The sequence below is a fragment of the Chaetura pelagica genome, unplaced genomic scaffold (assembly GCF_000747805.2).
Source record: "Chaetura pelagica isolate M959 unplaced genomic scaffold, ChaPel_1.0 scaffold289, whole genome shotgun sequence".
NCBI classification, from domain to species: Eukaryota; Metazoa; Chordata; class Aves; order Apodiformes; family Apodidae; genus Chaetura; species Chaetura pelagica.
The window spans coordinates 272,240-298,870 of record NW_009954554.1 but is presented as its reverse complement, the minus strand read 5'-3'; the positions used below and the strand labels follow the sequence as shown (position 1 = coordinate 298,870).

General features: G+C 35.5%; 1 protein-coding gene across 1 annotated transcript in view; it reads right to left on the bottom strand.

The window, feature by feature from the left end:
* EYS (eyes shut homolog (Drosophila)) overlaps nucleotides 1-26,631 on the bottom strand; it is a 199,014-nt gene that overhangs the window by 3,234 nt on the left and 169,149 nt on the right. The window contains exons 11-13 of the mRNA XM_010005111.1: nucleotides 23,030-23,143; nucleotides 21,009-21,131; nucleotides 13,764-13,868 (exon numbers count right to left, since the gene is read on the bottom strand). Of these exons, the coding sequence (XP_010003413.1) occupies nucleotides 13,764-13,868; nucleotides 21,009-21,131; nucleotides 23,030-23,143 (342 nt within the window). The remainder of the gene's footprint in view (nucleotides 1-13,763; nucleotides 13,869-21,008; nucleotides 21,132-23,029; nucleotides 23,144-26,631) is intronic.

Sequence of the window (26,631 nt, the reverse complement as noted above, 5' to 3'; positions counted from 1 at the left end):
CCCCCCCCCACACACACACACACACACACTGTGGGATGGGGAGGACAAATGGTTCTTGCCACACCATCCTCCTCAGGAAGAAGGATTCATTACAGTCTGTCCCTGCTTCCCGATGGGGCTCCTCCCATGGGAGAGAGTCCTCCATGAACTTCTCCTTCATGAGTCCTTCCCACGAGGTCCAGAGCTGCTCCAGCCTGGGCTTCTCACAGAGTCACGGGCTCCTTCTGGAACAAATTCCCCTGGCGCCGGGGTCTTCCAGAGCTGCGTGATCAGAGTCCACTGGCAGCAAATCTGAGTCCACTGGCCACAAAATAGAAGTCTGCTGGCCAAATTCACCTTCAGGGAATGTTCCACCACATTCCTCCATGAGTGCAGGGGGACACCCTGCAATCTCACCATTGTTTGCAGGGAAACTTGTGCATGGGCACCTTCTTCCCCTTCTTCCTCACCAACCACCCAAATCTTCACCCCAGCACTGTCTTTCACCTCTCCAGCTCAGCTCTTCTTAACTGCTTGCTCTGCTCAGGTCTCATTTCAGTTATTTCGTATGTTAATCGCTGACGTGCATCTATTGTCCCTCTAATGGCTCCTTAGCTGGATTTGGAGCAGGGGGAGCTTCTCAGTTTATCAGAGCCACTCCTCAGGCCCTTCCCCCGCTGCCAAAAAATCCCCCAAACCAGTACATGCAGTTATTTCTATTTGTATTGAAATAACAACAAGAATACTACTGCTAAACGTCTTCTCATTTCTATTGTGGTTTTCTATACACCACGCTAAGAAGCCATCCTATGTTTTCAAGCCAAAAACCAAAATTGTCCCAATGCGCTCTATTATAAAGCAGATATTACAAGATCTGACAGGTTTGGCAGCTTATTGGTATTGATTTTTTGAACCAGTTAACTTACAGTTCGTAAGAAATTTAATCTTGTGGAACACTGAGCTTTTTTGTTTCCCATTGAGGGCTACACTTGCACAAAATTTATAAAAGAAATTAAAAGATAAAATATGAACCTACATTTTACACTAAAGGTGTATTGAACATGGTGTTATAGCTTCTGATGCTATCATCCAGCAAGAAAATCACATGGTTCATTGATGACAGCACCTTTATTTTAGAACATACACAATATATAGCTGCCAGTAAATATGTTTCACTGAAAAACAGTTGGTTTCAAACCTAATAAATATTTTAATTAATTGATATAAATGATTGTGTGTTGAGCTAGGATCCAATTACTTCATATAAATTTCAACATTTTTGTTCTAACATTTGTAATACAAAATCAATGAGTTAAAGTATAAGAAGTATAGCTTTCTGCTCTCCTATTAACCAAACACTCAAAAATTCTGTCTAGATTTTTGGAATCTTGCAAAAATAATGTTCCAGCAAAGACCAAAAGTACCAATTTCTTATAATTTTATAATTACAGCATGAAAAGCTGCTAAAGACTTAAACCAGAGGTTTGGTTCAGTGACCTAAATATAATTAATTCCTAAGTCTTACAAACTTGAATGCCAAGTCTGGCAGAAGTGCTGAACTTCATGTTTCATTTTGAAAAAGATTTATAAAGGAATGCCATGTTTCAGCAGCATAGGTATTGCCAGAACAGGTTTTCATGTACCATTGAGTTGCCCCATATCTGACCTTGTGTTCATCAATGTTTTACATAACAAGGAGAAAAAGGAAGAATCTTTGGTCGAAGATCTGTATTCCTACAGTGTACTGTGATGGCTTTAAAAACTAAATATAACCACATTTTTATGGCATTTATTTAGTGCAGATTCAAAATAACAAATTATTACAAAATTATAGAAGTTCAGTCCTGCTTGGGCCTAGTTTAGCATAGTCTTCAAATTACAGGAAATGCAAATGATGTCCTTAGGGCACAACTGAAGAGCTCCTGATCTGGAAAACTTTTTAGTTTTTGAACAGCTGGTTAGATGAAGTAAGACAGCAACTTCTGACCATCAGGGTAAGTTGCTGAAGCACACTGTGCTTTAGATATCCTGGCTTGTATGACAACCTTTTGGGGCATAAATACAAGACAATGCATATTAAAGCTGCCCTACACATGCAGTCACTTTGGTTTCTAAATCACTAGATGCAGAAAGGTGTCTTCAAGCTATGTTTCTATTCCTTTCCAAACACCAGCTGTGCAGCATTGTCACACAGCTGATGTTTTCCTCCATGATGCTTGTTATTAAAAATGCAAGCATCTCTCTCATTTTTGTCTTTGTAAATAGCTGTTAACATCTGCTTACTGAAGTACCACCTAAAACTAATATAAAAAATATGAAAAAGAAGTAAAATTGAATAATTAATCAGTGATGGCAACAGTTACACACAGATATATGTGTAACTTTTATATGTGGTTATGTGACTGTCATCCAAGTGGAGATACTGAATATAGAAAAGCCAACATGTTTTTTTCTTTTGAGGAACTAAGAATAATTGTTCATAATAACTTTATATATTGGGAATGAAGATCTTAAACTATGTATGCATGAATTTTTGTGTTTTGAATTAATTATCAAAGAGTTACAGCATGGAAAAATGTATCTAAAATTACTGTACTAAACTGAAGAACAGAAGGTGGTGGTTGCAGGGCCCAATTTTAATAATAAACACCTGTCTGTATAAATTTTCTCATCAAAACAGATTCTGCAGCAATACTTAGGAGTATGCAATTTCCCATAAAATTGAGCAATTGTCAGTTTATTTTTCTGCTACAGACACTCAAAAGGTAATTCGTGAATATAGATAATGGAAATTTAGAAGCAGAGTATTTAAAATAGTTTTTTTCAGAAATGCCTCATTCACAGATATTTCCTTCTGACAAACCCAAATGCCTCATGACAAAAGTGATTTTTATTAGTCCGACTATGACATACTGCCCAGGGAGATCATTGACTTGTGATCCATTCTGACATACTCAAGCCTAACAGTGAGTTATGGCAATCTCACTACATGGATCCTCATATTCTGAATGGCAGGTACATCTGAAGATATTAACTGGAGCTTCACATTAAGGGTTATTGTCAGGGCCAGCAGGATTTGATGTGTGTTCATTCACTCTTACTGAACAAATATTACTTCTGGGCACTACATGGCTCCTGTGAAAGTTACAGCTAGGAAAAACTTAAACAGACAGAAAGAAACAAATGTCAGAATTTAATAAATTAATTTAAAACCTGGACAATATTTTCATTGTCATTAAGATTCTTAAATACTAATGGGTTGCTATTTCTCCGTATTTGCACTAGGTGTGATAATAATAATATACAAGCCATTTTATTACTTTGGTTTCTGAGACAGAATTACTGCTACTCTTTTTGTCTTTCAATACCTATCATAATGAAATCCTACTTTTACTTGGGTCATCTAGAATTTAAAATATAAAATGGTACTTACTGCGAAGGTTACACAAAATGTAAAAATAATTTTAAAAAAGCAACTAATAATAGCGTAGTTGAACAAAATAAAGAAATGTTAATAAAGAGGTCTTTGGATGGAAGAAAGGTGGGAAAATGCTGCTATTGCCTCAGACAGTACAACAGGAAAATGTTTTATTGTGATGACCTGCTCTAATAAACACATGTGATGTGTTGAAGTAACCAATCACAACTATAAAAGAAACAGTGGAAGATGCAATTTTCTCAATTTTATCATTCTTGTGTATGGGGTTTCTGGAACTCAGAGATCAAACCCCACTAATTCTCAGTCAGGTCTATTTGAACTTAATAAATTAGATTAGAATAAAAGAATCATTCTTTAAAACTTTAAAAACCTTCATATTCTAAAATAGGAGACTAAGAAATGATGCAAATGTGACTTTAAGAAAGTTTTTATGTTCTCTGAAGACTGCTCAGTTTCACAAGCAGACATTCTGGGCTATCAACAGCTGCAATCTGAAAAATAATATTGTGCCCCTGTGTGAAATTCAGTTGTTTTATGTCTCAGGCTAGCTCAGGGACAAGTCAGAACTTGCATTTATGTGCATATAATCTGAGAGAAAGTTAAAACATGTTGTAAGAATCTGCTATTATTAGTATTTAGGGAGTTTGTACATAAGTTTCTTACCTACATCTTTCATTCCTGAAATAAATAGATAAATATTCCAAGGCAAAATAATTTCAACAGATTTACAATTTTTTGTCATTCAGCTTTGAAGTGAAGTGTTTCAGCCATTTTAAATCTTATGCAAAGTTCTCTCAACTAAGTAGTGAGTGAAAAAATAAATCTCCTAAGCCAAAAGTCAGTTTTTATCCTGTTATGTCAGCATTTTCTGATGAAAAAAACATTTCATTGGATATTCCTCAAAATGCTTTATTGGCAGCTGAAAAGTCATCATTGCAACTGTGAATTTTATCTTATGATATTCTGACAGGAAAACTGAAAAATATTTTTTCAACAAACACTTGAATACATAATTTAAGTGCAATTCAGTCACAAGAGGAATCTTAAATATCAGTCAGTCCACCTTCTGCATACCACTCGCTCACTTCGGAATCAGCAAATACATACTAATTTTAAAATATTCTTGATACCACCGAAGTCCTACCTTAGTCATATTACGTTGTTTAAACACTGATGTGACAGTGATATTAAGATGATGTCACAGACAACAAAAAGACATTTAATCTAGATTGCAGATAATATCTTTTCTCTGAGACAGATTTCCTCTAAGACTGAGACCAAATGAAGTTGGGTCAGGCTAGATAATTTCTAACTCCGATAGTTCCAGGTAGACAGACCTTATAAGCAGACCTTGCAGAGCCAGGAGCATACAATGTATGAGCCTGAATCCACATGCCTTTCTGACCCTTTTCTAGGCTTTTAATAAGCAATTACTGTCGTCCAACTTGTACTAGTCACCTCCATGCTAGGGCAGAAATTCTTGGTACAGGTGTAATAATTTCTGTTCACTGATACATTTGCAGGTGCTGCTCAACCCTAGAGATTTTTTTTTATCTACATATGCTTCAGTTGTGCTGCTGCACAGGAGAGTTACAGGGCTTTGCTATTTCTGTTTCATGAATGCAGCCCTTTGTGGAATCAGACTGCAATTACAGGTAATATGAACTCTGTGTACCTGGATGTAAATTATCTGGTATATTTTAAAAATTTTAAAAAATCAGATTAAAATGAGTTCTCTTACTCTCTCTTTGATCACTAATTATTGCACACCAGTGCTTTTCTGATAGTAATCTTCATTCACAAATTAATTCTAGCATCATGGATAATAACTTTTTTTTCTATTTTTCATGATCAAAATCTGAGTACCTACAGCTCCATACAGAGGCATAAATCCTTTAGAGCAATAAATATTAATAGGCTTTAGGAAATGTGTAATGCTTGGCAACACACACATTTCAGTCACGTCATGTAGTGAATCTGTACGTCAGGTCTATATATTATCACCATATTTTAAAGTTCTGTGTTCAGCTGGGTTTAGTTTAAAAATGTTAATCAACTTTTATTACTCGTAAAGGAAACATGATGGCAAAGTAGGCAGGGCACAGCCTCACTGACAAGCAATACAGTGACACAATATCCAAATGAGAAGAGACGAGCAGGACCAATGCTGGCAACCAGGGTCTGTCATGGTCCAGTGATGACCAGCCAGCCTGCTGTGACAAAGTAGGTCTGAGATGAAGCTGGGAAGTCAAAGTCAGCAAGGCAAGGTCAGATTGGCAGGAGCGCCTGCTCGTACATTCTGACATACGGCAGGGAACTACATCGCTTCTAGCACAAGCAGAACTCCTGACCAAATATCTCAGCATGGATATTTCTTTTTTCCACAACACCAGCAAAAATCTGAAATCCATTCAACTTGAGTTCTCTGGATCTTTTTGCAGATTAGTGCCCTGTTGTTCCCAATTTATATGTATTTTTTTTTATGTCTGTCAAAGAGAACAAGTCTTCGCTCAACTGAATCTTCTTTCTTTTCCAGACCATTGCTAGAGTTTTTGCCTTTCTGTCTCCCACATTGGTGCCAAGTTCAGTCACAATATTCCCAACTCCATCATCCAGGTCACTGATGAAGAACATTGATGAAGAACATTAGTGGGCCCAAAACACTTCCAGTGAAGTTCTTTTCCACACTGAATCTCTAATATTTTTTTCTAGTGAGTTACATCTTGTTTAGTGGTTGTTTCACTGAGACAATGTCCCCTTGGTTTCCTTATGAGAATGTTGACACACTCAAAATATGTATCAGCTGCTTCTTCCTTACCCAGAATGTTTATTGCCTATTGAGAACAGAAACTGCAATGGTTTCACACATTTTACTCTTGAGAAATCCATGTTACTTAGTGACTGATTGTAGGTTTCAGATACTTACAAAAAGCTCATCTTTACATTTTCTCTAGTATTTGTTTCAAGAATTCAAGTTAGATCTGTCAGTTCTATACTTCACCTCTGCTCTTTTGTATCTGTCATTTGACCTATCCACAAGCCAGCAGTTCTGAAACTGCTCTGAATAACTTCTAAATACCACAGCTGAAGTTGTGACCAAACAGACTTTAAAGTATGCATTTTCTAGATTATTTTTTTTATTTTATAGTCAAAGATCTTCCTTTTTGACAGTTCAATGTAGTTGACCTTTTTTGTTCAAGGTCAAGCAGAAAGGATGATGAAAATTTCCTGGCATTGTATGTCAACAACATTCTCTCTTTGTTAGGAAGTGGACTGACACTTTTTCTCTTCTAAAGAATTATCCAAATATCAGGTACCCATTTCCTCCTGTTTTTGTTTGTTTGTTTGTTTGTTTGTTTGTTTTAATCTCTTCTTGAATACAGAGCAAAAGGGCAGAACAGATGTTAATTATCTAGAAAGTTCTTTTAAAATGAGTTACTTCTTAAACTCTGATACTGGTGATCTTCAAATTTCTCTGTAAGCTCTCATCTCTCTGACCTTTTGTCACTTTCTTTCTCTTCATTCTCCCCCTCTCTAGAATGTACTTCTTCCAGTGAGGGTTAATGAGTGCATCACTTCTCTCTTAGCAGTCTGACTTGAATGACCATTTCTACTGCTTTGGACAAGCTGGACTTCAAGCCATACATTTTAATGAGTAAGAGAACTATTGCTCCACGTGATTTTCTTTAAAAAAAAACAAACACAAAAGAATCCCAAACCAAAACACCGAAACCAAACCCCATCCTCAAACCTAGGAAAAGGGTCACAAATGCTAAATACATCTTTCAATACTGTCTGAACATTTTTTGTCAGATGCACTAAAAGATGGATTAGACTCAGAGAAAAAGGATTAAGTAAAAACAGAGGCATACTCTACATTGTACAGAAATACACCAAAAGACTTACAGATATAACAACAGAAGTTTGATTACTGTACCATAGCAGGCAACCTTAGATTCTCAATTATTTACACTAAGAAACCATAGAATAAATTTTTCATCTTACTGTGCTTGCTGCCTTGGAATGTGTCAGACTATTTCATCATAGAATCATAGAATGGTTTGGCTTGGAAGAGACTTTAAAGATTATCTAGCTCCAACCCCCATGCATGGGTGGGGACATCTTATCATGTTGTGGTATAATGCAATGGAACAGGACCTAATATTTTACAACTGCAGAATGATACAACCACAAAAGTAAAAGGGAAAAAAAACCAATCTTATGAAAGAATAACAGTTTTCCAATTTCATTTTACCAGACAGAATGCAAAGTGGTCAGTGTTTGTAGCTTCTTTTAGGAGGATGCCAAGACATCTTGAAAAGATTCTATGTATCACAGTACATACCTTGTTTCTTATTACCAACAGGTAATTTATTACCCCTGCCTCTATAATCTCTTTTTGTAATTTATATGCAAAATCTAGGGAATTACCAAATTACACTAATGAAAAATGATGGTAAGAAATTGCCTAATAGAAATAGGTTTTATTTTTTCGTATAAATTTTTGTTGTATAATCTCATAGATCAGTCTATTAAGTTATCACTAAATAAACATAACTACAGGACATGAAAAATGGCAAAAATTTCAGCAGATAATTAAAGCTAAGTTCCAGAGACTTACTCCTCTCCTCCCTCTATAGAAGAAGTGACTGCACAGGCTACTTTGGTATTTTTAAAAACAAATTTTGTGTAACAAGTCCAATATAAATACATGAGGCATTTGATTCCAAGGCAGGCAAAACCAGATTTGGGGAAAACGCAGTCTCAAATATTATTATCTTCAGCTTCTAGGCCAGTGGCATTTTTTAAACACAAAAAAATGACAATATTTCATAAGAACAGATTAGTAATCCAGAAGTAAAAAATATCTTACCACTCAAATGTTGCTAGTTTAGTTAGAAAACAAAGAAATAACATGTCTGGATTCTCACCAAGATTAAGTAAAATTAAAATGATAGTGCTCCACCAATGAGAAAGCAGAAGGGGAGCCATAATTCTACTTAAAAAAGAGAAAAATGAGGAAGGAAAAGAATTCTTCAAAAGTGTTTTTCAGAGTGCCTGTTCTGTAAAAGCACAGTTCTTAGAGGACTTTTCATTTGTTTGTTTTTTTCTCTCATGGATAGTTTATCAGTAGATTACACATGAATATTTCTGTCGGTCTAGAATTGAAAAGCCATCACTTCTCTCTCTTTGTATCTTTTTTTTCAATACTGATATATACAACAGTCATGCTTTAATAGAATATATAGGGTATGACTTATGTTTTGAGATTTTTCCTGTTTTAGTAGTGTCCTTTGATGTTTCCTGTTAATTGAATTGATCTATAATTTCTTGCTGCTATTACTGTTAATATTGTTTCTTACATATCCAACACTTCTTCATTATTGATAGTCTTACCTCTATGTGTATCACCATAAAAATCTTTTTCCATTGTGTCTATTGTGATAATACATTTTTTTCTGGAAATGAATGGGAAGAGTTGATAGTGGAAAGAATGAAGATTTAATGAGGAGAAATAACTCTTTCTTTCCCTCAGTGGAGTACACAATTCAAAACAGTACTTCCTTAAAACCAGTAATGGAGATTGATAGAGAAAATTTACATATTATTTTTTTGTGTGTCCTCAAAGCTTATATTTATTTGACAGGTCTATATAATTTCAAAAAATATAATATTTCTTAGAAATAAACACCTCTGAATTTCAATAGAAACTAAATATATGTGATGACTGATGTTTTTAAACAAAAGTGATAATAAGAATATAAACAACAACAGTTATAATTAATATATATTTTCTAACTCCTGATATTTACACAAAATTTAACTCAGCTTAATACCTCTGAAAAAAAAAGAACAATGAATATAAAGCTTCCAGTAAAATCAACACAAGCAGTGGGCAGTTGCTATTCTTCATCAGTCCCATATCAGAGCTGTTTCTTGCCTTTCAGAATTCATGTGACAAGAGTAAGGAGATAAGAGGATGAGCTGTTCCCTATAGTGTGGCCTGACACTGGATTAAATAAAGAGTTCTTCATTGCAGTATTCTTGTTTTAGAGAAAAATTAAATTTGTTACAGAAAGTAAGTTGTGTCTTTACTTAAAAAGAGAATGGTTTCTGAAGTGCAACATAAAGTTGGGCATGCATTTCCTCAGGACTGTAAAGATCTGTTGAAGTAAAATCCAGGAAGGTGAATAAGATAATGAAAAAAACCCTATACACTAGCCTGCTATTCATGTCATTCATGGTATTAAGCTTAGCAGATAATACACAACATTTGGGGGTCGAACTATTTCTTAGAATTTGCTGATAAAGCAACCTGTTGGAAAGAGAGAAAGCACACAGACATTCTCTTTCATCCATCATGTATTTTCTAGTTTATCTTTTGTAATTTTCAAAACTAAAATAGGATCCAAATATAATACTTCATTTCATATGAGATTAGAACACCACATGATACCAGAAAAGCTGGGAAAAAACCCTGGATTGTTGCTAGTAACAGGTAAGTGTGTGTGTGCAGAAAGGTAGATTAAAACCCATAAGGCAAGAGCTATGGATTTTGCTCAAGGTCAGGCCAGACAATTTTAGTAGCTGACAATGTCAAGAGTTTTATACAATATTTTTACTCCTTACTAATCCAAACAGTGCCACAGAAAATGAAAAGTGATCAAATGTTAATTATTTTTCAGTATATTGCAGAACCAGAAGAAAATTAATTTGACAATGAATTGTTGAAAAAGGAGGCTATTTTATAGAAGGGGAGGAAAGGGCAAAAACAGGAAAAAAAGAGCATAGTTGAAGAAATAAACAGTTGTATGAAATTTTCAAAATAAATAATAAATGCTGTTCAAAATGAGGAATGTTAGTATTGCTAAGGAATTGGAAATAGAACAATTCTGTTTTTTTATTTTCTGTATCAATACACTACAGATTTCTTTTTTTGAATTGAAGATTGCTAAACAACACAGCACATCCATGATTAGAAATTTGAATATATTTAGACATGTATTGGACAAATTATTAGTTATCTACTTTCCAGAAACAGAAATTTAGGAATAAAAAATTGTTAAACATATAAACCAAGCACATATATTTTATGTTTACTAGATAGAGCATAGGAATTTTGGAAAAAGGGCATAGTTTGATTATCACTTTAACTGCTTTACAAACACTATGATTTTAAGCATATTGACTAAAATTTTAGGTGTTTTCTGAAAAGAACTTTTATCTGTGTTTCTAATATCAGGAGAAGAAGATGGAGGGGTGCCAGAGATTGCATCCATGTGAAAGACTGAGCAGACCAACAGGTAGATTAAAACTCAGGCTTTAGAACTCTTCAAAACAAAAGATCTAACAAAAAAACCCACCACAAAACAAACACAAAAACCCCCAAAACACCACAAAAAAAATGAAAATTGTGTATGTGAGCATTGGTGTGCATGCTTTCTATTCTACATTTGTGAGGCCTCATCTGGAGTATTGTGAACAGTTCTGGGCCCCTCTGTTCAAGAAGGACAGGGAACTGCTCGAAAGAGTTCAGCGCAGAGCTACAAAGATGATTAAGGGAGTGGAACATCTCCCTTATGAGGAAAGGCTGAGGGAGCTGGGTCTCTTTAGCTTGGAGAAAAGGAGACTGAGGGGTGACCTCATCAATGTTTACAAATATGTAAGGGGTGAGTGTCAGGGGGATGGAGTTAGGCTTTTCTCAGTGATGACCAGTGATAGGACAAGGGGGAATGGGTGCAAATTGGAGCATAGGAGGTTCAAGGTGAATATCCAAAAAAAATTTTTTTTACTGTAAGAGTGACAGAGCACTGGAACAGGCTGCCCAGAGAGGTTGTGGAGTCTCCTTCACTGGAGACATTCAAAACCCACCTGGATGAGGTCCTGTGTGATGTACTCTAGGTGCCCCTGCTGTGGCAGGGGGGGTTGGACTAGATGATCTAGTCTAGGTCCCTTCCAGCCCCTAAGATTCTATGATTCTATGATTATACATCCTTATTCCTCACCTCATGCAGGTATATACCGGGTTTGTTCTTTTTTGGTAAGGCAAAAGTACCAGTGTTCATGCTTACTAAAAAATGCCTCATTTCTCATCATTATGGAATCTCTTAAGTGGGATGCTTATATTACTTGCTTAATTTTCCTTTAAGTAACTGTCTTGCATAGCTGTTTTGTGCAATAGCCAAGGTAGGTTTAGGGAGGTATATTGAAAAAAACGTATTATAAAAATACTCAAACCATGTTCTTTGATCATGACTGCCTTTTTCTGGCCACCTATGTCTGACAATATAATAGGGAAATGGGAATTACTCATTATTCTTCTAGTCCCTGCATGCTTAGAGCTAGCTTATGCGGCAGAAGTAAAAGCTTCATGTACTTGCCTCTGTATGGTAACTGTAAATAGGCAGGGTTACATAGAATAGAATAGAATAGAATAGAATAGAATAGAATAGAATAGAATAGAATAGAATAGAATAGAATAGAATAGAATAGAATAGACAGGCTTCTTTAGTAAGAATGCTGTCACAGTATAAGTTAGAGGTATAAGAAAAATACATTACTTTCAAATTGTATAAATTAATTGTAACTTGGAGCAAGAAATTGATAATATGAATTGTAAATTATGCATTTACAAAAATAATTTCAGTAAGCTGAGCAAGTTCCATGTAAGACATATTAAACTCTCTTATCCAGCATCTTTGAAATCAAAGCAAAAAAACAATAATTACAGATTCTATGTTAAGCGTGATTGTGCAGAAAGAGTGTGAAGGGCTGAGTGATTTCCTACATATTTCCCATCTGTAATCTTGATGATTCACTTTTTTTTTTCTTTTTTTGAGTCACAGCATGAACCATTTTTCCTAAGGTTTTCCCTGGAGTGAAAACTTTCATGTGTAAGCTTTTACTTCATAATAAGGGATGCCAAAAACGTTTGAAAGAAGTGCAGTCTTATTTCATGGTACAGTAAACTTTAATAACAGTGAATCTCCCAAAAAGAAGAATTTGATTTACAATTTTTCTGTGTGTGAGTTTACTCTTAATCAGAAGTACTGCTCCTTTGATTCAATGTATTAAGCTGAACAAAAATTGATTCTAGGTTGAATCCATCAATACAGGCATCTCTACTTACAGGATTTTCTGTTTCAAAATCTGCCTACTTTGGCAATCATGCTAATCGTGCACTAATCCCACTTAAAAAAAATAATAAAAAAAAGTGTGTATTCAGTTAGGTGTAGCAGGGATAATACATCACTGAGGCATGAACAGGGATGGGAAAGAAGCTGTTAACTAGAAGTAATGTTTTGTAAAAGACAAAAACATGAGAACATCCTGCAACAATTTAAGTAACATCCTGTGTGGTCAGTTCAAAGGCAGCAATAGGAGAGTTATTTAGGGAGAGCATATTAGATTAGCCACTTCCACCATTCTGTTCTCCTTGAAATCTGCAAGCATTCAGGAGTGTTAAAAGAAGTCAGAAGATCCTTTTGTATCCACTTACAGCCTTTTTGGTTGTGAATTTGTCTAAACCCCTTCCAACCTTCTAATGAAAATTGTCCATCTACATCACACCCTATGGCAACAGATTTAGAAATGTCATCTGTTAAAAGTTCTTTTATGTGGAACAGTCCAAAATTTTAGCAGGTGATTCTCCTCCTTTCCTTGGCTCTGATGAGATGCCACCTGGACTACTGTGTCCAGTTCTCAAGCCCCCAGCATAAGAAAGACATGGAGCTCCATGAGAGAGTCCAGAGGAGGGCCACAAAGATGATGCAAGGGCTGGGGCACCTGTCTTGTGAAGACAGGCAGAGAGAGCTGGGATTGTTCAGCCTGAAGAGGAGAAGGCACCAGGGAGTCCTTAGGAAAATCTTCCAGTACCTGAAGGGGCCTACAGGAAAGGTGGGGAGGGACTTTTTATGAGGGTGTGTAGTGATAGGATGAAAGGTAATGGATTAAAACTGGAGGAGGGGAGATTTAGATTAGTTATTAGGAAGAAATTCTTTAGTGTGAGGATGATGAGACACTGGAACAGGTTGCCCAGGGAAGTTGTGGAAGCTGCGTCCCTGGAAGTGTTCAAGGGCAGGCTGGATGGGGTTTGGAGCAATGTGGTCTAGTGGGAAGTGTCTCTGCCAGTGCAGGGTGTGGTTGGACCTAGATGATCTTTAATGTCCCTTGATGACACTACCAGCATAGTAGGTAGCATTGTAGAGTCTGCTTCAAGAATACCTGCTCAGTCTGTCTTTTCAAGCAAAATAAATGACTACTTAGTTGTTTGCTTATGAAAAACTGTTTTTCTTTCTCAAATACCATAGAAAATCTCTCACCTAAGTATCACCTGACTTCTTACCTGGCAAACAGCTACAGTAAAATTCACCAGTCAAATCATGGCAATGGCCTCCATTTTTGCAGGGCTTGAAGGAACATTCATCAATAGCCGTGGAACAGTTTTTGTCTGACAGAAAAGAAAATGAAACATTAGAACTATAAATCATGCTAGGTTTGGGAGAGCAGAAAAGCTACTTCACAGTTCAAGCGACAACTGCATAATTTAAATTTCCAGGTTGGAAACACTATTTTATTTCTGCTTGATGGCTTTAATACCAGAGATATTAATAGATCATTGCTGATAGCAAATTAAATATTTTAGAAGAATAAGTATCAGCTACATTTGCAAATATATTCTTTGTGTATTCTAGCATTACATCTCAACGTCATAATTTAAAAATTATATGCCACAGTTTTAAAACTACTTTAGATATTTAATAACCTCACTAACAATAATAAGAAAAATGTCTCATGGTTGTTGCCACATTCAGAGGAATAAAACCACATCTTAGATCTCAACAGAAAACCACAAATTCCCTCAGATTTTTCTTTCTTTTTTTTTCATTTAAGAGAGTTAATCGAGCTGCGACTCAAATTAATTCAAAACTGAAAAAAAAACAACAAACAAAAAATAAAGGGGAACATAAAAAAGACATATAGAGGAGAATATGTAGAAGATAATATAATAGGTTACTTATCCATTTGGTATACCAAGCAAAATCCATAGTCCCTTATCTGTTTATTGTGCACTGCATTAATTTAGACCAAGATCTAGCCTGATATAAATTATACTGGGATCTTTCTAATCCAAAATTGATTGAAAGTCAAGGGACAATTGTAGAGATTTAAAGCTCCCTTGAATACCAGAAGCTATTTCAGAGACACAGAGGGAAAACCATAGCTGTCACAGATGTGAGTGAGCAAAATGGTAATTGGTATTCTATCCAGAAACTACTGGAAAACAAAATTTTGGAAAGTAATCATAATTCATAAACACAAAGATTTTTTTCCTGCAGTAGTGGAAAAGACAACACCAAAGATTTTCTGGGATTTGATTCTAAGTAAAAGGGAACAGTAATCTCTGAATATGAAGAAAGGAAAATGAAGAACTTGAGTGAGATAAATCGATGTCTGTGGGAGGGGAGACGAGAGGGGGCGAACAACACAGAACCAAAGAAATTCAGAAAACCTGCAAAGAATGTAGAAAATTTCTGATATAAAACCTGATAAGAGGGTGAACTAAAATAAAAAGATAATTAAGAAAGTTATTGCTTTTTTTTTTTTTTTTTTTTTTTTTTAAGTACACCAGGACAAGCTATCTTTTTTGTTGGGAAAAATTAGAAGGCCAAAGTAGCACTTCCTGTTTTTCAAAGTATGAAAATGCCTAAATAACAAAAAATAGGTCAGGTTACTAATGATAACCTAAGGAGCATAAGTATGTAGGCATGAAATTAGATCAACAAAGGCACTGACTAAGATGTAACTACCATGGCACAGTCAGGGTAATGAGAAATCATGTCATAGGTACTTATGGTTTGCCATTCAATTGGGAGGGATGGGTACTGATGATGGTAATAATGCCAAATTATTCAACACTTCTTTTTCTTCAATCATCAGCAAAAAGGTCAGCAGCAAGCAGATCATGATAACTGATAGCTGCAATTAAAGGGCAAAACTTCCATGTTGAATAGAAAAGGCAGGATGGAGAGTTGTCAGATGAGTTAGATGTTCAGATAGGCTAGTCTGATGAACTTCAACTTTTGGTGCTTCAAGAGCTGATTGATAAAAACTCAGCAGTTTTCTCTGTGAACTTGTGGAAGATGGGTAAAGTACTAGAGCGCTCAATAAAGTAAACCTTTAAAAAGGAATAAAAGAGCTTTGAAGCTACTGATCCATTTGTGTAATTTCCGTTCCTGAAAGAAATATGGGAGAAAGTTACAAAATTCATTATTTGTGAGAACATATGTAAGATTCCTTAACTTCATTAAAGGTTCTACTGCTGTCTCATGTGAAATTCTAGTAATTGGATTATGTATGAATTACAAGTTAATATTATCAGATGAATAAAAACTGTTGGAAAGCCTAATTTCTGCATTGGTTATCAGTGGGTTTACTACCAAAATGGATGAATGAACTCTACAGATTTTGAGAGAGCTCTACTGTCCATCTAATTCCACTCTATTTTTCAAACAACAATCTGGATGGTGGACAGAAGAATAAGCTTACTGGTGGCAAAACAAAAAGGTACATTGAAGGACAGGATTAGAAGTCTTCATAAATTTTGACAAATGGGAGATAAAATTTTAAATAATAAATGTTATCCACTCAGAACAAGAGGAAGGTATCATAATACAGCAAATCACAGGTTAAGTAGGAACAAAACTCAGAATTTTGTTCCAAATCAAATAGTATACTGGGATATAGAAAAAGGAACACAGACACTTAGAAACATAAAGTAATTCTTCCATTCTCATCAAGCTGCATTTGGCTGTATTCAAGAAACATGTGGACCAAATTAAGACAGTCCAGATGAGAAAGACAAGAAAAACAAAGAACTTTAAAGCATTACTCCTTAGGAAAAAACAAAGTGAATTGAGCTGTAAATCCTAAATAAGGAATATTTGAATAGAAATGTGATGATATTCATAAAATAAGGAAAGGCTTTTGCAAATGTCTTTAGTTCTCCATGTTCATAGCGGACAGGATAAGAAGTAATGCATTTAAACTGCAGTGAAATTCATATTAGATGCCAAGGAACTCCTTCTAATTCTTAGTGTAGCAACATTCTAGAAAGATTGCCTGAGGAAAATAAGGAATGGTGTTGGACATTTTTAAGGTGAGATAAGCATGTCAGGAATTATACAGTATAGTATGTTTTCTGCTGGGATGAGGTTGGAATAGATTATCTTTAGTGTTTTCTTCTAGTGCCATGATTATATAATTTCAGGGCACACACAGAAGGTCTAAAAGCTTTTGTGTTTTTGTAAGGAGTTGGATTGTCTGGAAATTTGCTATGCCTCATGGTAGGGTAAAGCAGGACAAGTATCCCAAATTTGTGGTCATGTAAGGAACAACCAAGAGTAATTAACATTAAAAAGCCTAGGAAATTAAAAATAGGATAGGAAAGTTCTTAAATTATTTGGTGTGTGGTAACAGAGCTCCCACTTCAGAACCTAGTGCTTCTCTCAGAATCTCTATCTCCACTCTGTCTCTCCATTAAAATATTTCTGTATTAATCAGATAAGACAGAAATGAGTCCAGACATGCAGTAGCCAAAGAAACAGAGCACACTGAGGATGTACTAAAAATATTAACACTAGCAGGCAGAAACATTATTCATGCACACCATAAATGTACATGATTAAAATATAGTAGGAAAGGTCGAAAGTCGTGCTTCTACAAAAAGAGCAGTACAGCTTTGGCCACTTTCAGCCAATATTCACCCCTCAAGTATTTCTCATGAGAAAATTGTAAGGAGGCAAATGAGCCACTTGATACTTCCCTGAACCTCTCTTTCTCTAGGTGAATGTGAAAAACCCTTACTTTGTTATTTCAACACTGACTTTTAGACAAACTCTGCATTTCCATTCTCACTTCCTATCTTTTATCTCCCGGCTACAAGACAGCAACCATATGCACTAACTGAACTCATGATAACTGTTGTTTAGTTAAGCAGTAATTTTCCAGTTTACTGCAGATCACGTCTTGTCGCTTGCAGCTGCCAGATACAAAGAAAAAGACATGTCGGTTATACCTACTGAACTGTAGCTCAACTGTATGTGAGGAAACAAAAAAAGTGACCTGAAAAGGACTACTGAGGACCTTAGCATATAATGCTATTGCAGCGCTGTAACAAAAAAAAAAAAAAAATTAAAAAAAAAATCTCAAATTTATTTTTAAAACCAAGAAGGACTATTGATGTGTAAAATACCTCTGCATAAAATATTGGCTGCAATGCTCCATATTTAAAAATATGTGGGAAGGATGCAGGAAAGCTATTCAACAACTGAAGGAAGTGTGCTGTCGGCAAAGGCTTAAAGAGCTCCATCTGGTTCATTTAGAACAAACAAAAATAAGAAGTGACTTGATTACAGTGTATAAGTGTCTTTACAAAGTGAAAATACTTGAGTAGTAAAAAGGTTTTTTTCATTTTGTGTAGAAAAGGTAATGAAACTAAATAGCTCGAAGTTGAAGGAAAAAATTTAAATAAAATATTTAATATAAACTTCTAAATCTGGTGGTGATTACTACTAGTAAAAAATGCCAGTGAAATTCTGGCTTCTCTTTATGAATTCAAATCAGGATTGGATGTTTTTGAATTCAACGTATGCTTTAATCAAAACTAAGTAATTAGATTCAGTACAAAATGGCTAATGGGCAACATCAGCTGCCTTCTGGTATACAGACCTAATGTAGTGCGTACAACCAGCCATCTACGAATTGTTAGAAGACTTCCAGAATAAATTGATTCATCCTGTAGCCTTCTGTGGGAATTTTTGGGTACAACTTCAAGACAATTTTGTGAGCCAGATATACTTCTGTGACAGCAATAGCCCACCCCAGGGCAGCTGGGGTCTGTAACATCATTGTAATTTTGTGGACTGGCTATGTCCTGTTTTGGGAGGTTCTGCAGGTACTCAGGAAAAGTGGTTGTCAGGAGCTACTCTGCTGTTACCAGAGCAAATAATCTATGCAATGTTGTTGCTTGCAAAAGTGCCTGCAGAATCCTGACTGCAAAAGTGCTGAGGAAAAAAATAATTCTTTTAATAAAAGTTTCATAAACAGCTTTAAAAATGTCCCTCTGCATTTAACACATTTCCCCTCCTGCCTCAAGACTCCTTAGATCTGGACATGCAATAGTCTCCTGTCAACCTAGTCTTTAAGTGAATTGAGTCAAGCTGTGGGGTAATGTCCCCACTATCACCACTGCAGCCCTGTAGCCCAGTACATATGGTTTTGTCTCAGACCACAGGTTTGAGGTAAAGCCAACACCAGAGGCCTCGGGGCTTTTCTAGTGGCAAGGTGGATCTTGCTTCATTTGGTTTAATTTTCTTTTAGTTTGTACAACAGCATCTTGGTGTGGGTTTTTTTGTTTGTTTGTTTGTTTGTTGCTGGTTTGAAAAACTTTAGCACTCTGACTGGAGATCAGATACAGGTTAGCACTCTGACTAGAGATCAAATACAGGTATGTTGTTTATATGAAGCTGGTTATTAGGGGACATCAGAGAAAAGAATACCTGGCTTTTGGTCTGCTTCTGTAAGGGCCCTTGACGTGGAACAAAAACGTGATGCATGAGATGCAGGTGAGACTAAGTATCTGTGACTGACTCTGAAGATGGGCAAGCACCACTAGATTTCTCAGGTAAATTCTTTCCTTAGAATTGCTAAGAAAAGGACTGGAGAAGATTAGCACAGAATGGAAAATTGAATGGCTCAGTGGCTTTAAACTGTGCAGAGGTCCAGACTAAAAACATCCAAATCAGTCAAAAGCTGCCTAAAATAGAACAGTTTTTACAGGCTTACTGAAAAAAGAATGCACAGCAATAACTTTTTTAAAGCACAGAAAAAGGTGTAAACTTTTGCCTCATGAGGGCATGAGTTGAACTAAAGACAATGTGAGCTTCAAGGTATCTATTAAAATCTGCCCATAACTCACTGGTAACTGTTTCATTGTGGAATGAACAGATTAATTATTGGCAAACAGTTTGCATCAGTATGAATATAGGATAAAGAGTTTGTCCTAAGGAGAACTTACCCTGTTCCAGGCTACCTTTGTGACACCCACATGTTAGATTATATTTCTGGTTCTGTAATGTGGATTCCATCATATCCCAAATAGTGCAGCTGTATTTTCAAAGGAACAGCTTTTCCTGCATTCCCTAGTTCAAACAGACTGTTTGCAACTCACTACAAAAAAGTTAGATGTTTTCCATTTTGATCCTTGCAGTATAGCAGTATGTTTTTAAAGCTCCTTCGTATAAAATTATTGCATTAAAATGCTTCTATTTATATGAACAAATACTTGGTAATCACCTCCTTTATTTTCATGATTGACATAAAATAGATGTAAACTATACAAACTTGTAACAACAAAGCCAGTTATCAAAGAAAGAAGAAAAGGAGAATATGGTCTTGTAGGAAATAGAGCACATCTCAGTTCTGTAAAGCTGAATAATATTAGAGTATGCTGGCATGAATCAAGCAAAATCACAGATTTCGTTGGGACCTGTAACTGCTAAAATTTTCACAGATTCTACATCTCCATGTATCATCTTAGATTCCTTATCTCCCATCTGCCTTTTTTTAACCATTGATAAAATATGTATGAAGTGCTCCTAAACTGGATGTCACTGGTGTTACTATCAACCTGAAAGGTTCCATTTACTTCTAACTTAATTTTGCCTCCTCATCCTTTACTGCTCTACTTGCTTCTTCAACCTTTCTTTTCTCCATAATATATCTCTTTCATTTTTTTCTTTCTTCTCCATTGGTCACCACAGATTTTGGACTGTTTGGACATATTTGTTTGGCATTTTAATACAACACCCACTAACTGTGTTTGCCACTACTTGTCTTCCCGTTACTGCTTATGACTTATGCTGCTCCATTTGCCTCTCTGAAATCAGCAGCTGAAAGCCTGTGTGTTCCAGTCGCTGACATCACAGCATATTAGTTGCTAAGATGGCTTATTTTTGAGACAGTTTTATTGATTTCCCCATGATCCTGTTAGCTGCTTCTGGCAGAAAGCAGGGCCATGAAGACTGCTTCTGATTTAATAGCTATTTTCTTAAACCTGTTAGACACACAAATAACTGTGCCATTTACAAGCTATTTATCCTAATGGTTTGATGGTATCTTTCTTGATGACAGTGAAGTGTCCTCTTGCTAAAATTGTATTTTCATTTATATCTCAATCAAGTATGGCTGTGATATTATCTCATGAAGACAAGGAGCACCAGCTAGAGGTGTCATTGTTAAAGTATTTTTCCTAGGCTTGGAGTTTTTGGAAGACTTTTTTTCTAGGCAAAATACAGTTTTGCTTTCCATCAGTTAATCAAACAACATACACATTGCTTTCAATTTTTATCGTATTAGTAGGGAAATTAAAGCAGATTATTAATAGCACAGAATACTGAGTTGGATTTATTTTTATTAATGGTAAAATACTGAACAAAATGCAATTAAAAAGAGTTTGTTTTCATTTTTAAAAAAGGAAATAAAAAGTGTAACTATTTAATGTATTTTCCAGAGTTAAAATTAATCTTACCAGTGAATCCTGGAGGACAAACACAGCTGTAGTCTGCAATCAGGTCTAAACAAGTTGAATTGCTTTTGCAGAACCCGTAGGTGCACTCATCAAAGTTGATTTCACAGTTCAGACCTTCAAATCCTTGGTTGGAAAAAACCCAAAAAGCTATGTAGTATTCAGCTTTATCTGTACCATTTATTATTTTTTTTTTTTCCCTAAAACATGCCTTTGGGTCCATTTTTCTAAAAGATAGATAGTTTTCAATTTACTTTGGTAATAAAATTATCTGGAAGTGTTATTGAAACTTCTTTCTAGAAGCTGGTTCTGCTCTGTCATTAATAGGAATAAATTTAATCATCAAATATACTTTAAAAGGAGTTAGTAATTGAAAGAAAAAATTTACGATTCAGTGTTTACATTAATGTAGTCGAACTTTTTGTTTAGCAAAGACATAAGAATCTCTGTTTCTTCTGCTATTTTGCCAAAGGTAAGTGATGCTGAGATTTGGCCATCTTATTATAGCTTTAAAAATCAGCTCTCAAATAGTTACTTCTCTACTTTTTCTCTATTTGTTTTTTTGTGTCTTCTAGCAAACTCAGAAGTCAAACAGATTTTTTTTTGTACTTGAAATTGTTGGAGAATCTCCACTCCAATATCTGACATTTTACACTCTTGTAAATGTATTCTAATTCATGGTCATGCTACAAAATGACTGTCATTAGTGCTGTCACAAGCCATGGCTGCAGGAAGACCATGACTAATGCTAAGCTATCAGCACCCTCAGTGCAAGGCATATTCCCATAATTTCTCAAACTGACCATGGAACCAATTTCCACTGATCCCTAGGTCATAAAACTTTAGAATTACCCTTAGTTCATTAATAATGTATACAGTAACAGTTCTTATTTGCATTTAGGGTTTAATCAGACCCATTTCTCACAGGTAACAAGTAAGCCACAGAATTATCAGTGTGGATGCCAAGATTTATTTTACTATAAGATGCTCAGGCACACTAACATAGCACATTCATATATTCGAAGCTTAATTTTCAACTGCCTTCCAATATCTGTTTTGGCTTCTAATTTAAACTAATGACAGAGCCTGTTCTTATGAGAATTATTTGTAGCACTATCATCTTTTATGATGAGTTTCTGTACTTATAATCTTCACTAGACTGCTTGTATTAATATATCAATATCTGAGATACTTTAAGCTATGAAATCAACCCACCATCAGTCCATACTGATGTATACTGACTTACAGTATTATTTGAAGATTAAAATCAAACAAGTGTAAGAAAGTTTAAAATGCAAAGTACCAGTTTATAAATCACAAACTTCACTTTATTTTTAACTAAAAATATTTTTTTTAGAAATATACAAATATTCAGAAGAAATCCATTTGTGAAAGCATCTCTAGTGAGTGAAAGACACTGTAATTTTAAATGTTTTAAAGCATTTTACTTTTTCCTTTAGCTACTTTTTCTTGAAACCAGTCATTTTTTCATACACTTCCGATGACACTCAGGAATATACATTTTTTAAAAAACAGACCAAAAGTGCTGAAAATCTCATTATTTTTGTCTTTGAAAGCTCTAATAGATTTTTGTACTGAAGATACATTACAGTCATTATTATGGCCCTTGTAATTTGCTTGCTATGCTCAGTCACAGAACTGCAAGTTAGTTTCATCAGGATGAAATATTTTATTTGTAAGTTTATTGATTACATTTTCTGTGGATTACACGTACTGCACATTTGTGTTCTCTTCACTCCTCCAGACTTTGCTAAAGTCATAAGGTTTTATCTGAAAAAAAGTAGCACAAGTATATCTGTCTCCATTCTTTATGAACCTGCTTGTTTTATTGGGTGTCTTGCTGGACAAAGATGCAAATGTGACTTCAGGAAAGAATGAATAACTTTTATAGGACGGAAATGCTAACAATGGTTTTGAAGACTGTCAAGAAGATGTTTTGCAGACTGCAGGCAATTCTGAAAATTGTCAAAGATAATAAAAATAAATTATTTTGAACAACTTACCTTCAGGGCAAAAACAATCATAGCTGTTGACATCATTCTGACAGACCGCACCATTCAAGCAGGGAGCTGAATCACACTCATTCATTTCTATTTCACAGTGCTGACCTGAAAAACCTACAAAGCAAGCAAGATAAGCTTTGATTTTCTACATCTTTATGTGTGCTATTAACATGAAACTTTTATTCAAAATGTTGTTCTGCAATGAAAACCAAGAGGTGTTATAATCCATATTCCCTCAAAAAAAGGAAGCTGGAAGTCAGAGCTTCTGTATTGTATTTACAAATAATTAAATTTCACTCATTTCTTATTTAGTATTACACATGCAAATCTTTATTGCTGGAATAAAGTAATTAATGAAGTAGGAGGTACTTCCAGAACCTGAGAAGACATTCACAGCAATATGCAAACAATTGCAGATTAATACGTGTCTTGCTTGTATTTAAGTCACTATAGCATTTTTAGAATATTTATTTATTTACCATGATAATATAAGAGAGAGTATATAAATTATCTCTCATCCTTTATCTGGAGCTTTCTACTGTCGCAAGGAGCAGTTAAAAAAATAGAGTGCAGATACATTGAAGTGTAAGAAAACACAGGCCATACAAGTCAGGCCTTCAGCACATGTAAAGTGCACAGCTTCATTACAGTAAATGAGGATGTTGTATACGTTGCTAAAAGAAGGAAAGTAGACATCATTGAAACAAAAATCCAAAGACTACTGAAGCAAAAGAAAGGGTAACTCCATTTTCTCATTTCTTACAGGTAGTTTGACACACTGCGCTATGTGCGCTCTGGGGCCTGAGGTGCAGCCCCTGTGAGGAGAGGCCGGGGCTGTCTCTGCAAGGCACAGCCGGTTCCAGACTGCTCCAACCAGCCCCTCGGCAGGGCATGGCTGAGCCCCCCAGCCAAGCGGGAAGTGTATGTAAGAAAGGGCAAAACACTGCATGGCTGGAGTGAGGGGGAAGGGGGGAAAAAAGAGTGAGAATCCTGTGAGCACCAAGGTCAGAGAAGAAGGAGGGGAGGAGGTGTCCAGATGACTGTGGAGGGAGAACCATAGCAGAGCATATATCCACATTGTGCCATGCTGAAGCAGGTGGATGTGTCCTGAAGGAACTATAGTCCATGGAGAATCCACCCAGGAAGGGAGGAAAAGTGTGAGGTGGAAGGAGCAGCAAAGAGGAGCTGCTATGGACTGACCAGAATCCCCATGCCCATCTCCCATGTGCTGCTTGAGAGGGGGAAGGTGGAGGAGCAGGGAATGAAGGAGAGAAATTGAGCCTCAGAGAAAAAAAACAAAACAAACAAAGAAGGGAAAGGTGTTGTTTCATTTTGTCTTTGTTTCCCACTGTGCAAACCTACATTAATTGGCTATAAATTAAACCAATTTCCCCTAGTTTGACTCTGTTTTACCTGTGATACTAACTGGCAATTGATCTCCTTGTCTTTATCTTGACCCATCAGTTTTTTTCATCTCCCTCCCCCATGTTGATGAGAATACAGAGTGAGAGAGTGTCTAGGTGGGGTCTGACAGCTAGCCAAGGTCAACCTACCACATATCTACAGATCTGTGTTAATTCCAACTATCACCACTAATATTTTCACAACTGTTAGCACATTCAGTTTGACTGGAAGAACAAAGTAAATATCTTCACTGTTGCTAAAAAAATAAAAATAAAAATAAATCCATATATAAAATTAGTGTTCCTGGTGAATGTTTGTTTTTGTTTTGTTTTGTGTTTTTTTTTTCTGTTCAGTTTCTTTCCACATACCTTAAAGTAATTATTCAAATGGAGGAAAAGCATTGTTTTTTATATTAGGTTCGCAGGACATGAATTAAGGAAGATGTATAGTGCCACACTGTTAAACAGATGTTTATTTATGTAATGCAAAAAATGCCCAATTTAAAAAATATTCTTAAGAAACTATTTATAGAACTACTAAATGAAAATATATAAATAAATTCTAACAATTGCATATGCTAGGAAAGGCAGATTATTTTACATCTTTCTTTCCTATTTCTTTATCATCTTTAAGTCCCTCAACCTTATCTCATTTAGAAAACAAATTCAAAAACCTTCAGAATAATAATGAAATGTCAATCTAGAATGCATTTCTGAATACCAGGAAAAAATAATTTATATAGAGTTGATATTTGTGTCAGCAAAATAACAACAAATACTGATAAATAGTGGAGTGTCCCAGTGCAATCAATGTGTGAGTTCTTTTTCCTCTTTCTTGCAGAATTTAGCTATGAATTGTAATATATGGTTGAGTTCTCACATAAGATGCAGAGCACAACCTGCACAGAATAAAAGCAAGTTGAATATCAGACATGCTTTCGAAGAATCTCCTTTTCAGTCTTGTCTTGTCTGAACTTATTAGAAGGCACCAGACAAACATAAGTATCTGGATTATTCTGTAATATTTGCATTCATATATTTCCCATGATTCTACCTACCAAAGAAAATGTAGATAGGCAGTAGTAGTCAATATATTGATGATAGAGGGTACAAATCATGCAGATTGTAATTCTTGTGTTAATTTCACAGTTATTTTAATTTAGCAGCATTGCTAGTCATGCTGTTAAATTTCAATAATGATTAGTCCTTACATTTGAGAGCATACATTACTAAACATTAATGACAAAACTATCATGCAGGGAATAGATTTTTGGTTACAAACACATTATTTTTCCCAAAGGCTTTCTTCCTGAAATGAAACATTTTTTTCCACTTGAAGATACAACAAAAAACAAGCAGTGCCATTCAGGTTGAAGCATTGTTAAGGTCAAACCAGGGAACACCAGACTGTCTTTTCCAGATTAGTTTTTTGTCACTCCGTTGCATTGTGTGCATCAATAACCTAGGGTGTCCCCACTTGTCCTAAGTTCCAATAAGCTTTATTTTGCCACTCACTTGGATATTTGATAGCAGAATAAATTTTTCAAAACGTGGAAGTATAATAAAATTATTGTACATCATTAATGTCCTGAACTAAATTTGTTTAATTTGGCTTTCACTGCTAATCATTTTCCCTGATTAACCAGCTATCTTTATTGTTGATTCCATTTTGTGTATTTAAATGTAGCCTTTACGCCCATATTCAAGATAATAAGTAAACTAAAATCTGAAATATCTTCATGCAACTGTGCTCCCAGGAAAAACATGGGAGTAAGCTAAGTATTGTACTAACCCTTCATGCAGCTGAAATACATGATTCATTTCAGTTGAGTGTACATGAGCTTTCTCACACTAAACCCAGTCTACATGCATTGTTTCAATATCAAAGGTTCTAGCCTGACTATCTTTCTTGAAGATAGAAAACCTAAAGCAAGGCATTAAGAAACATAGACTGCTAAACTACAAGGGATACTAGTGTAGATATTTGTAACATGAATGTTTGGACCATTGCATTTTTAAATGTTCCAGCACGGAAAGTGCCAGTCACCTTTTTAATACCCTCCTCACTAAAATGTCTGTTGGCAAAGATGTCCTTGAACCATTCTTTGAGATAAACCTGTCTTCCCAGCAGCTTTATTTGTCAAACAGGGTCCTATGGTCCTGGAGAGAAAACCCTGCATGTAACATCTTCTGCTGAAC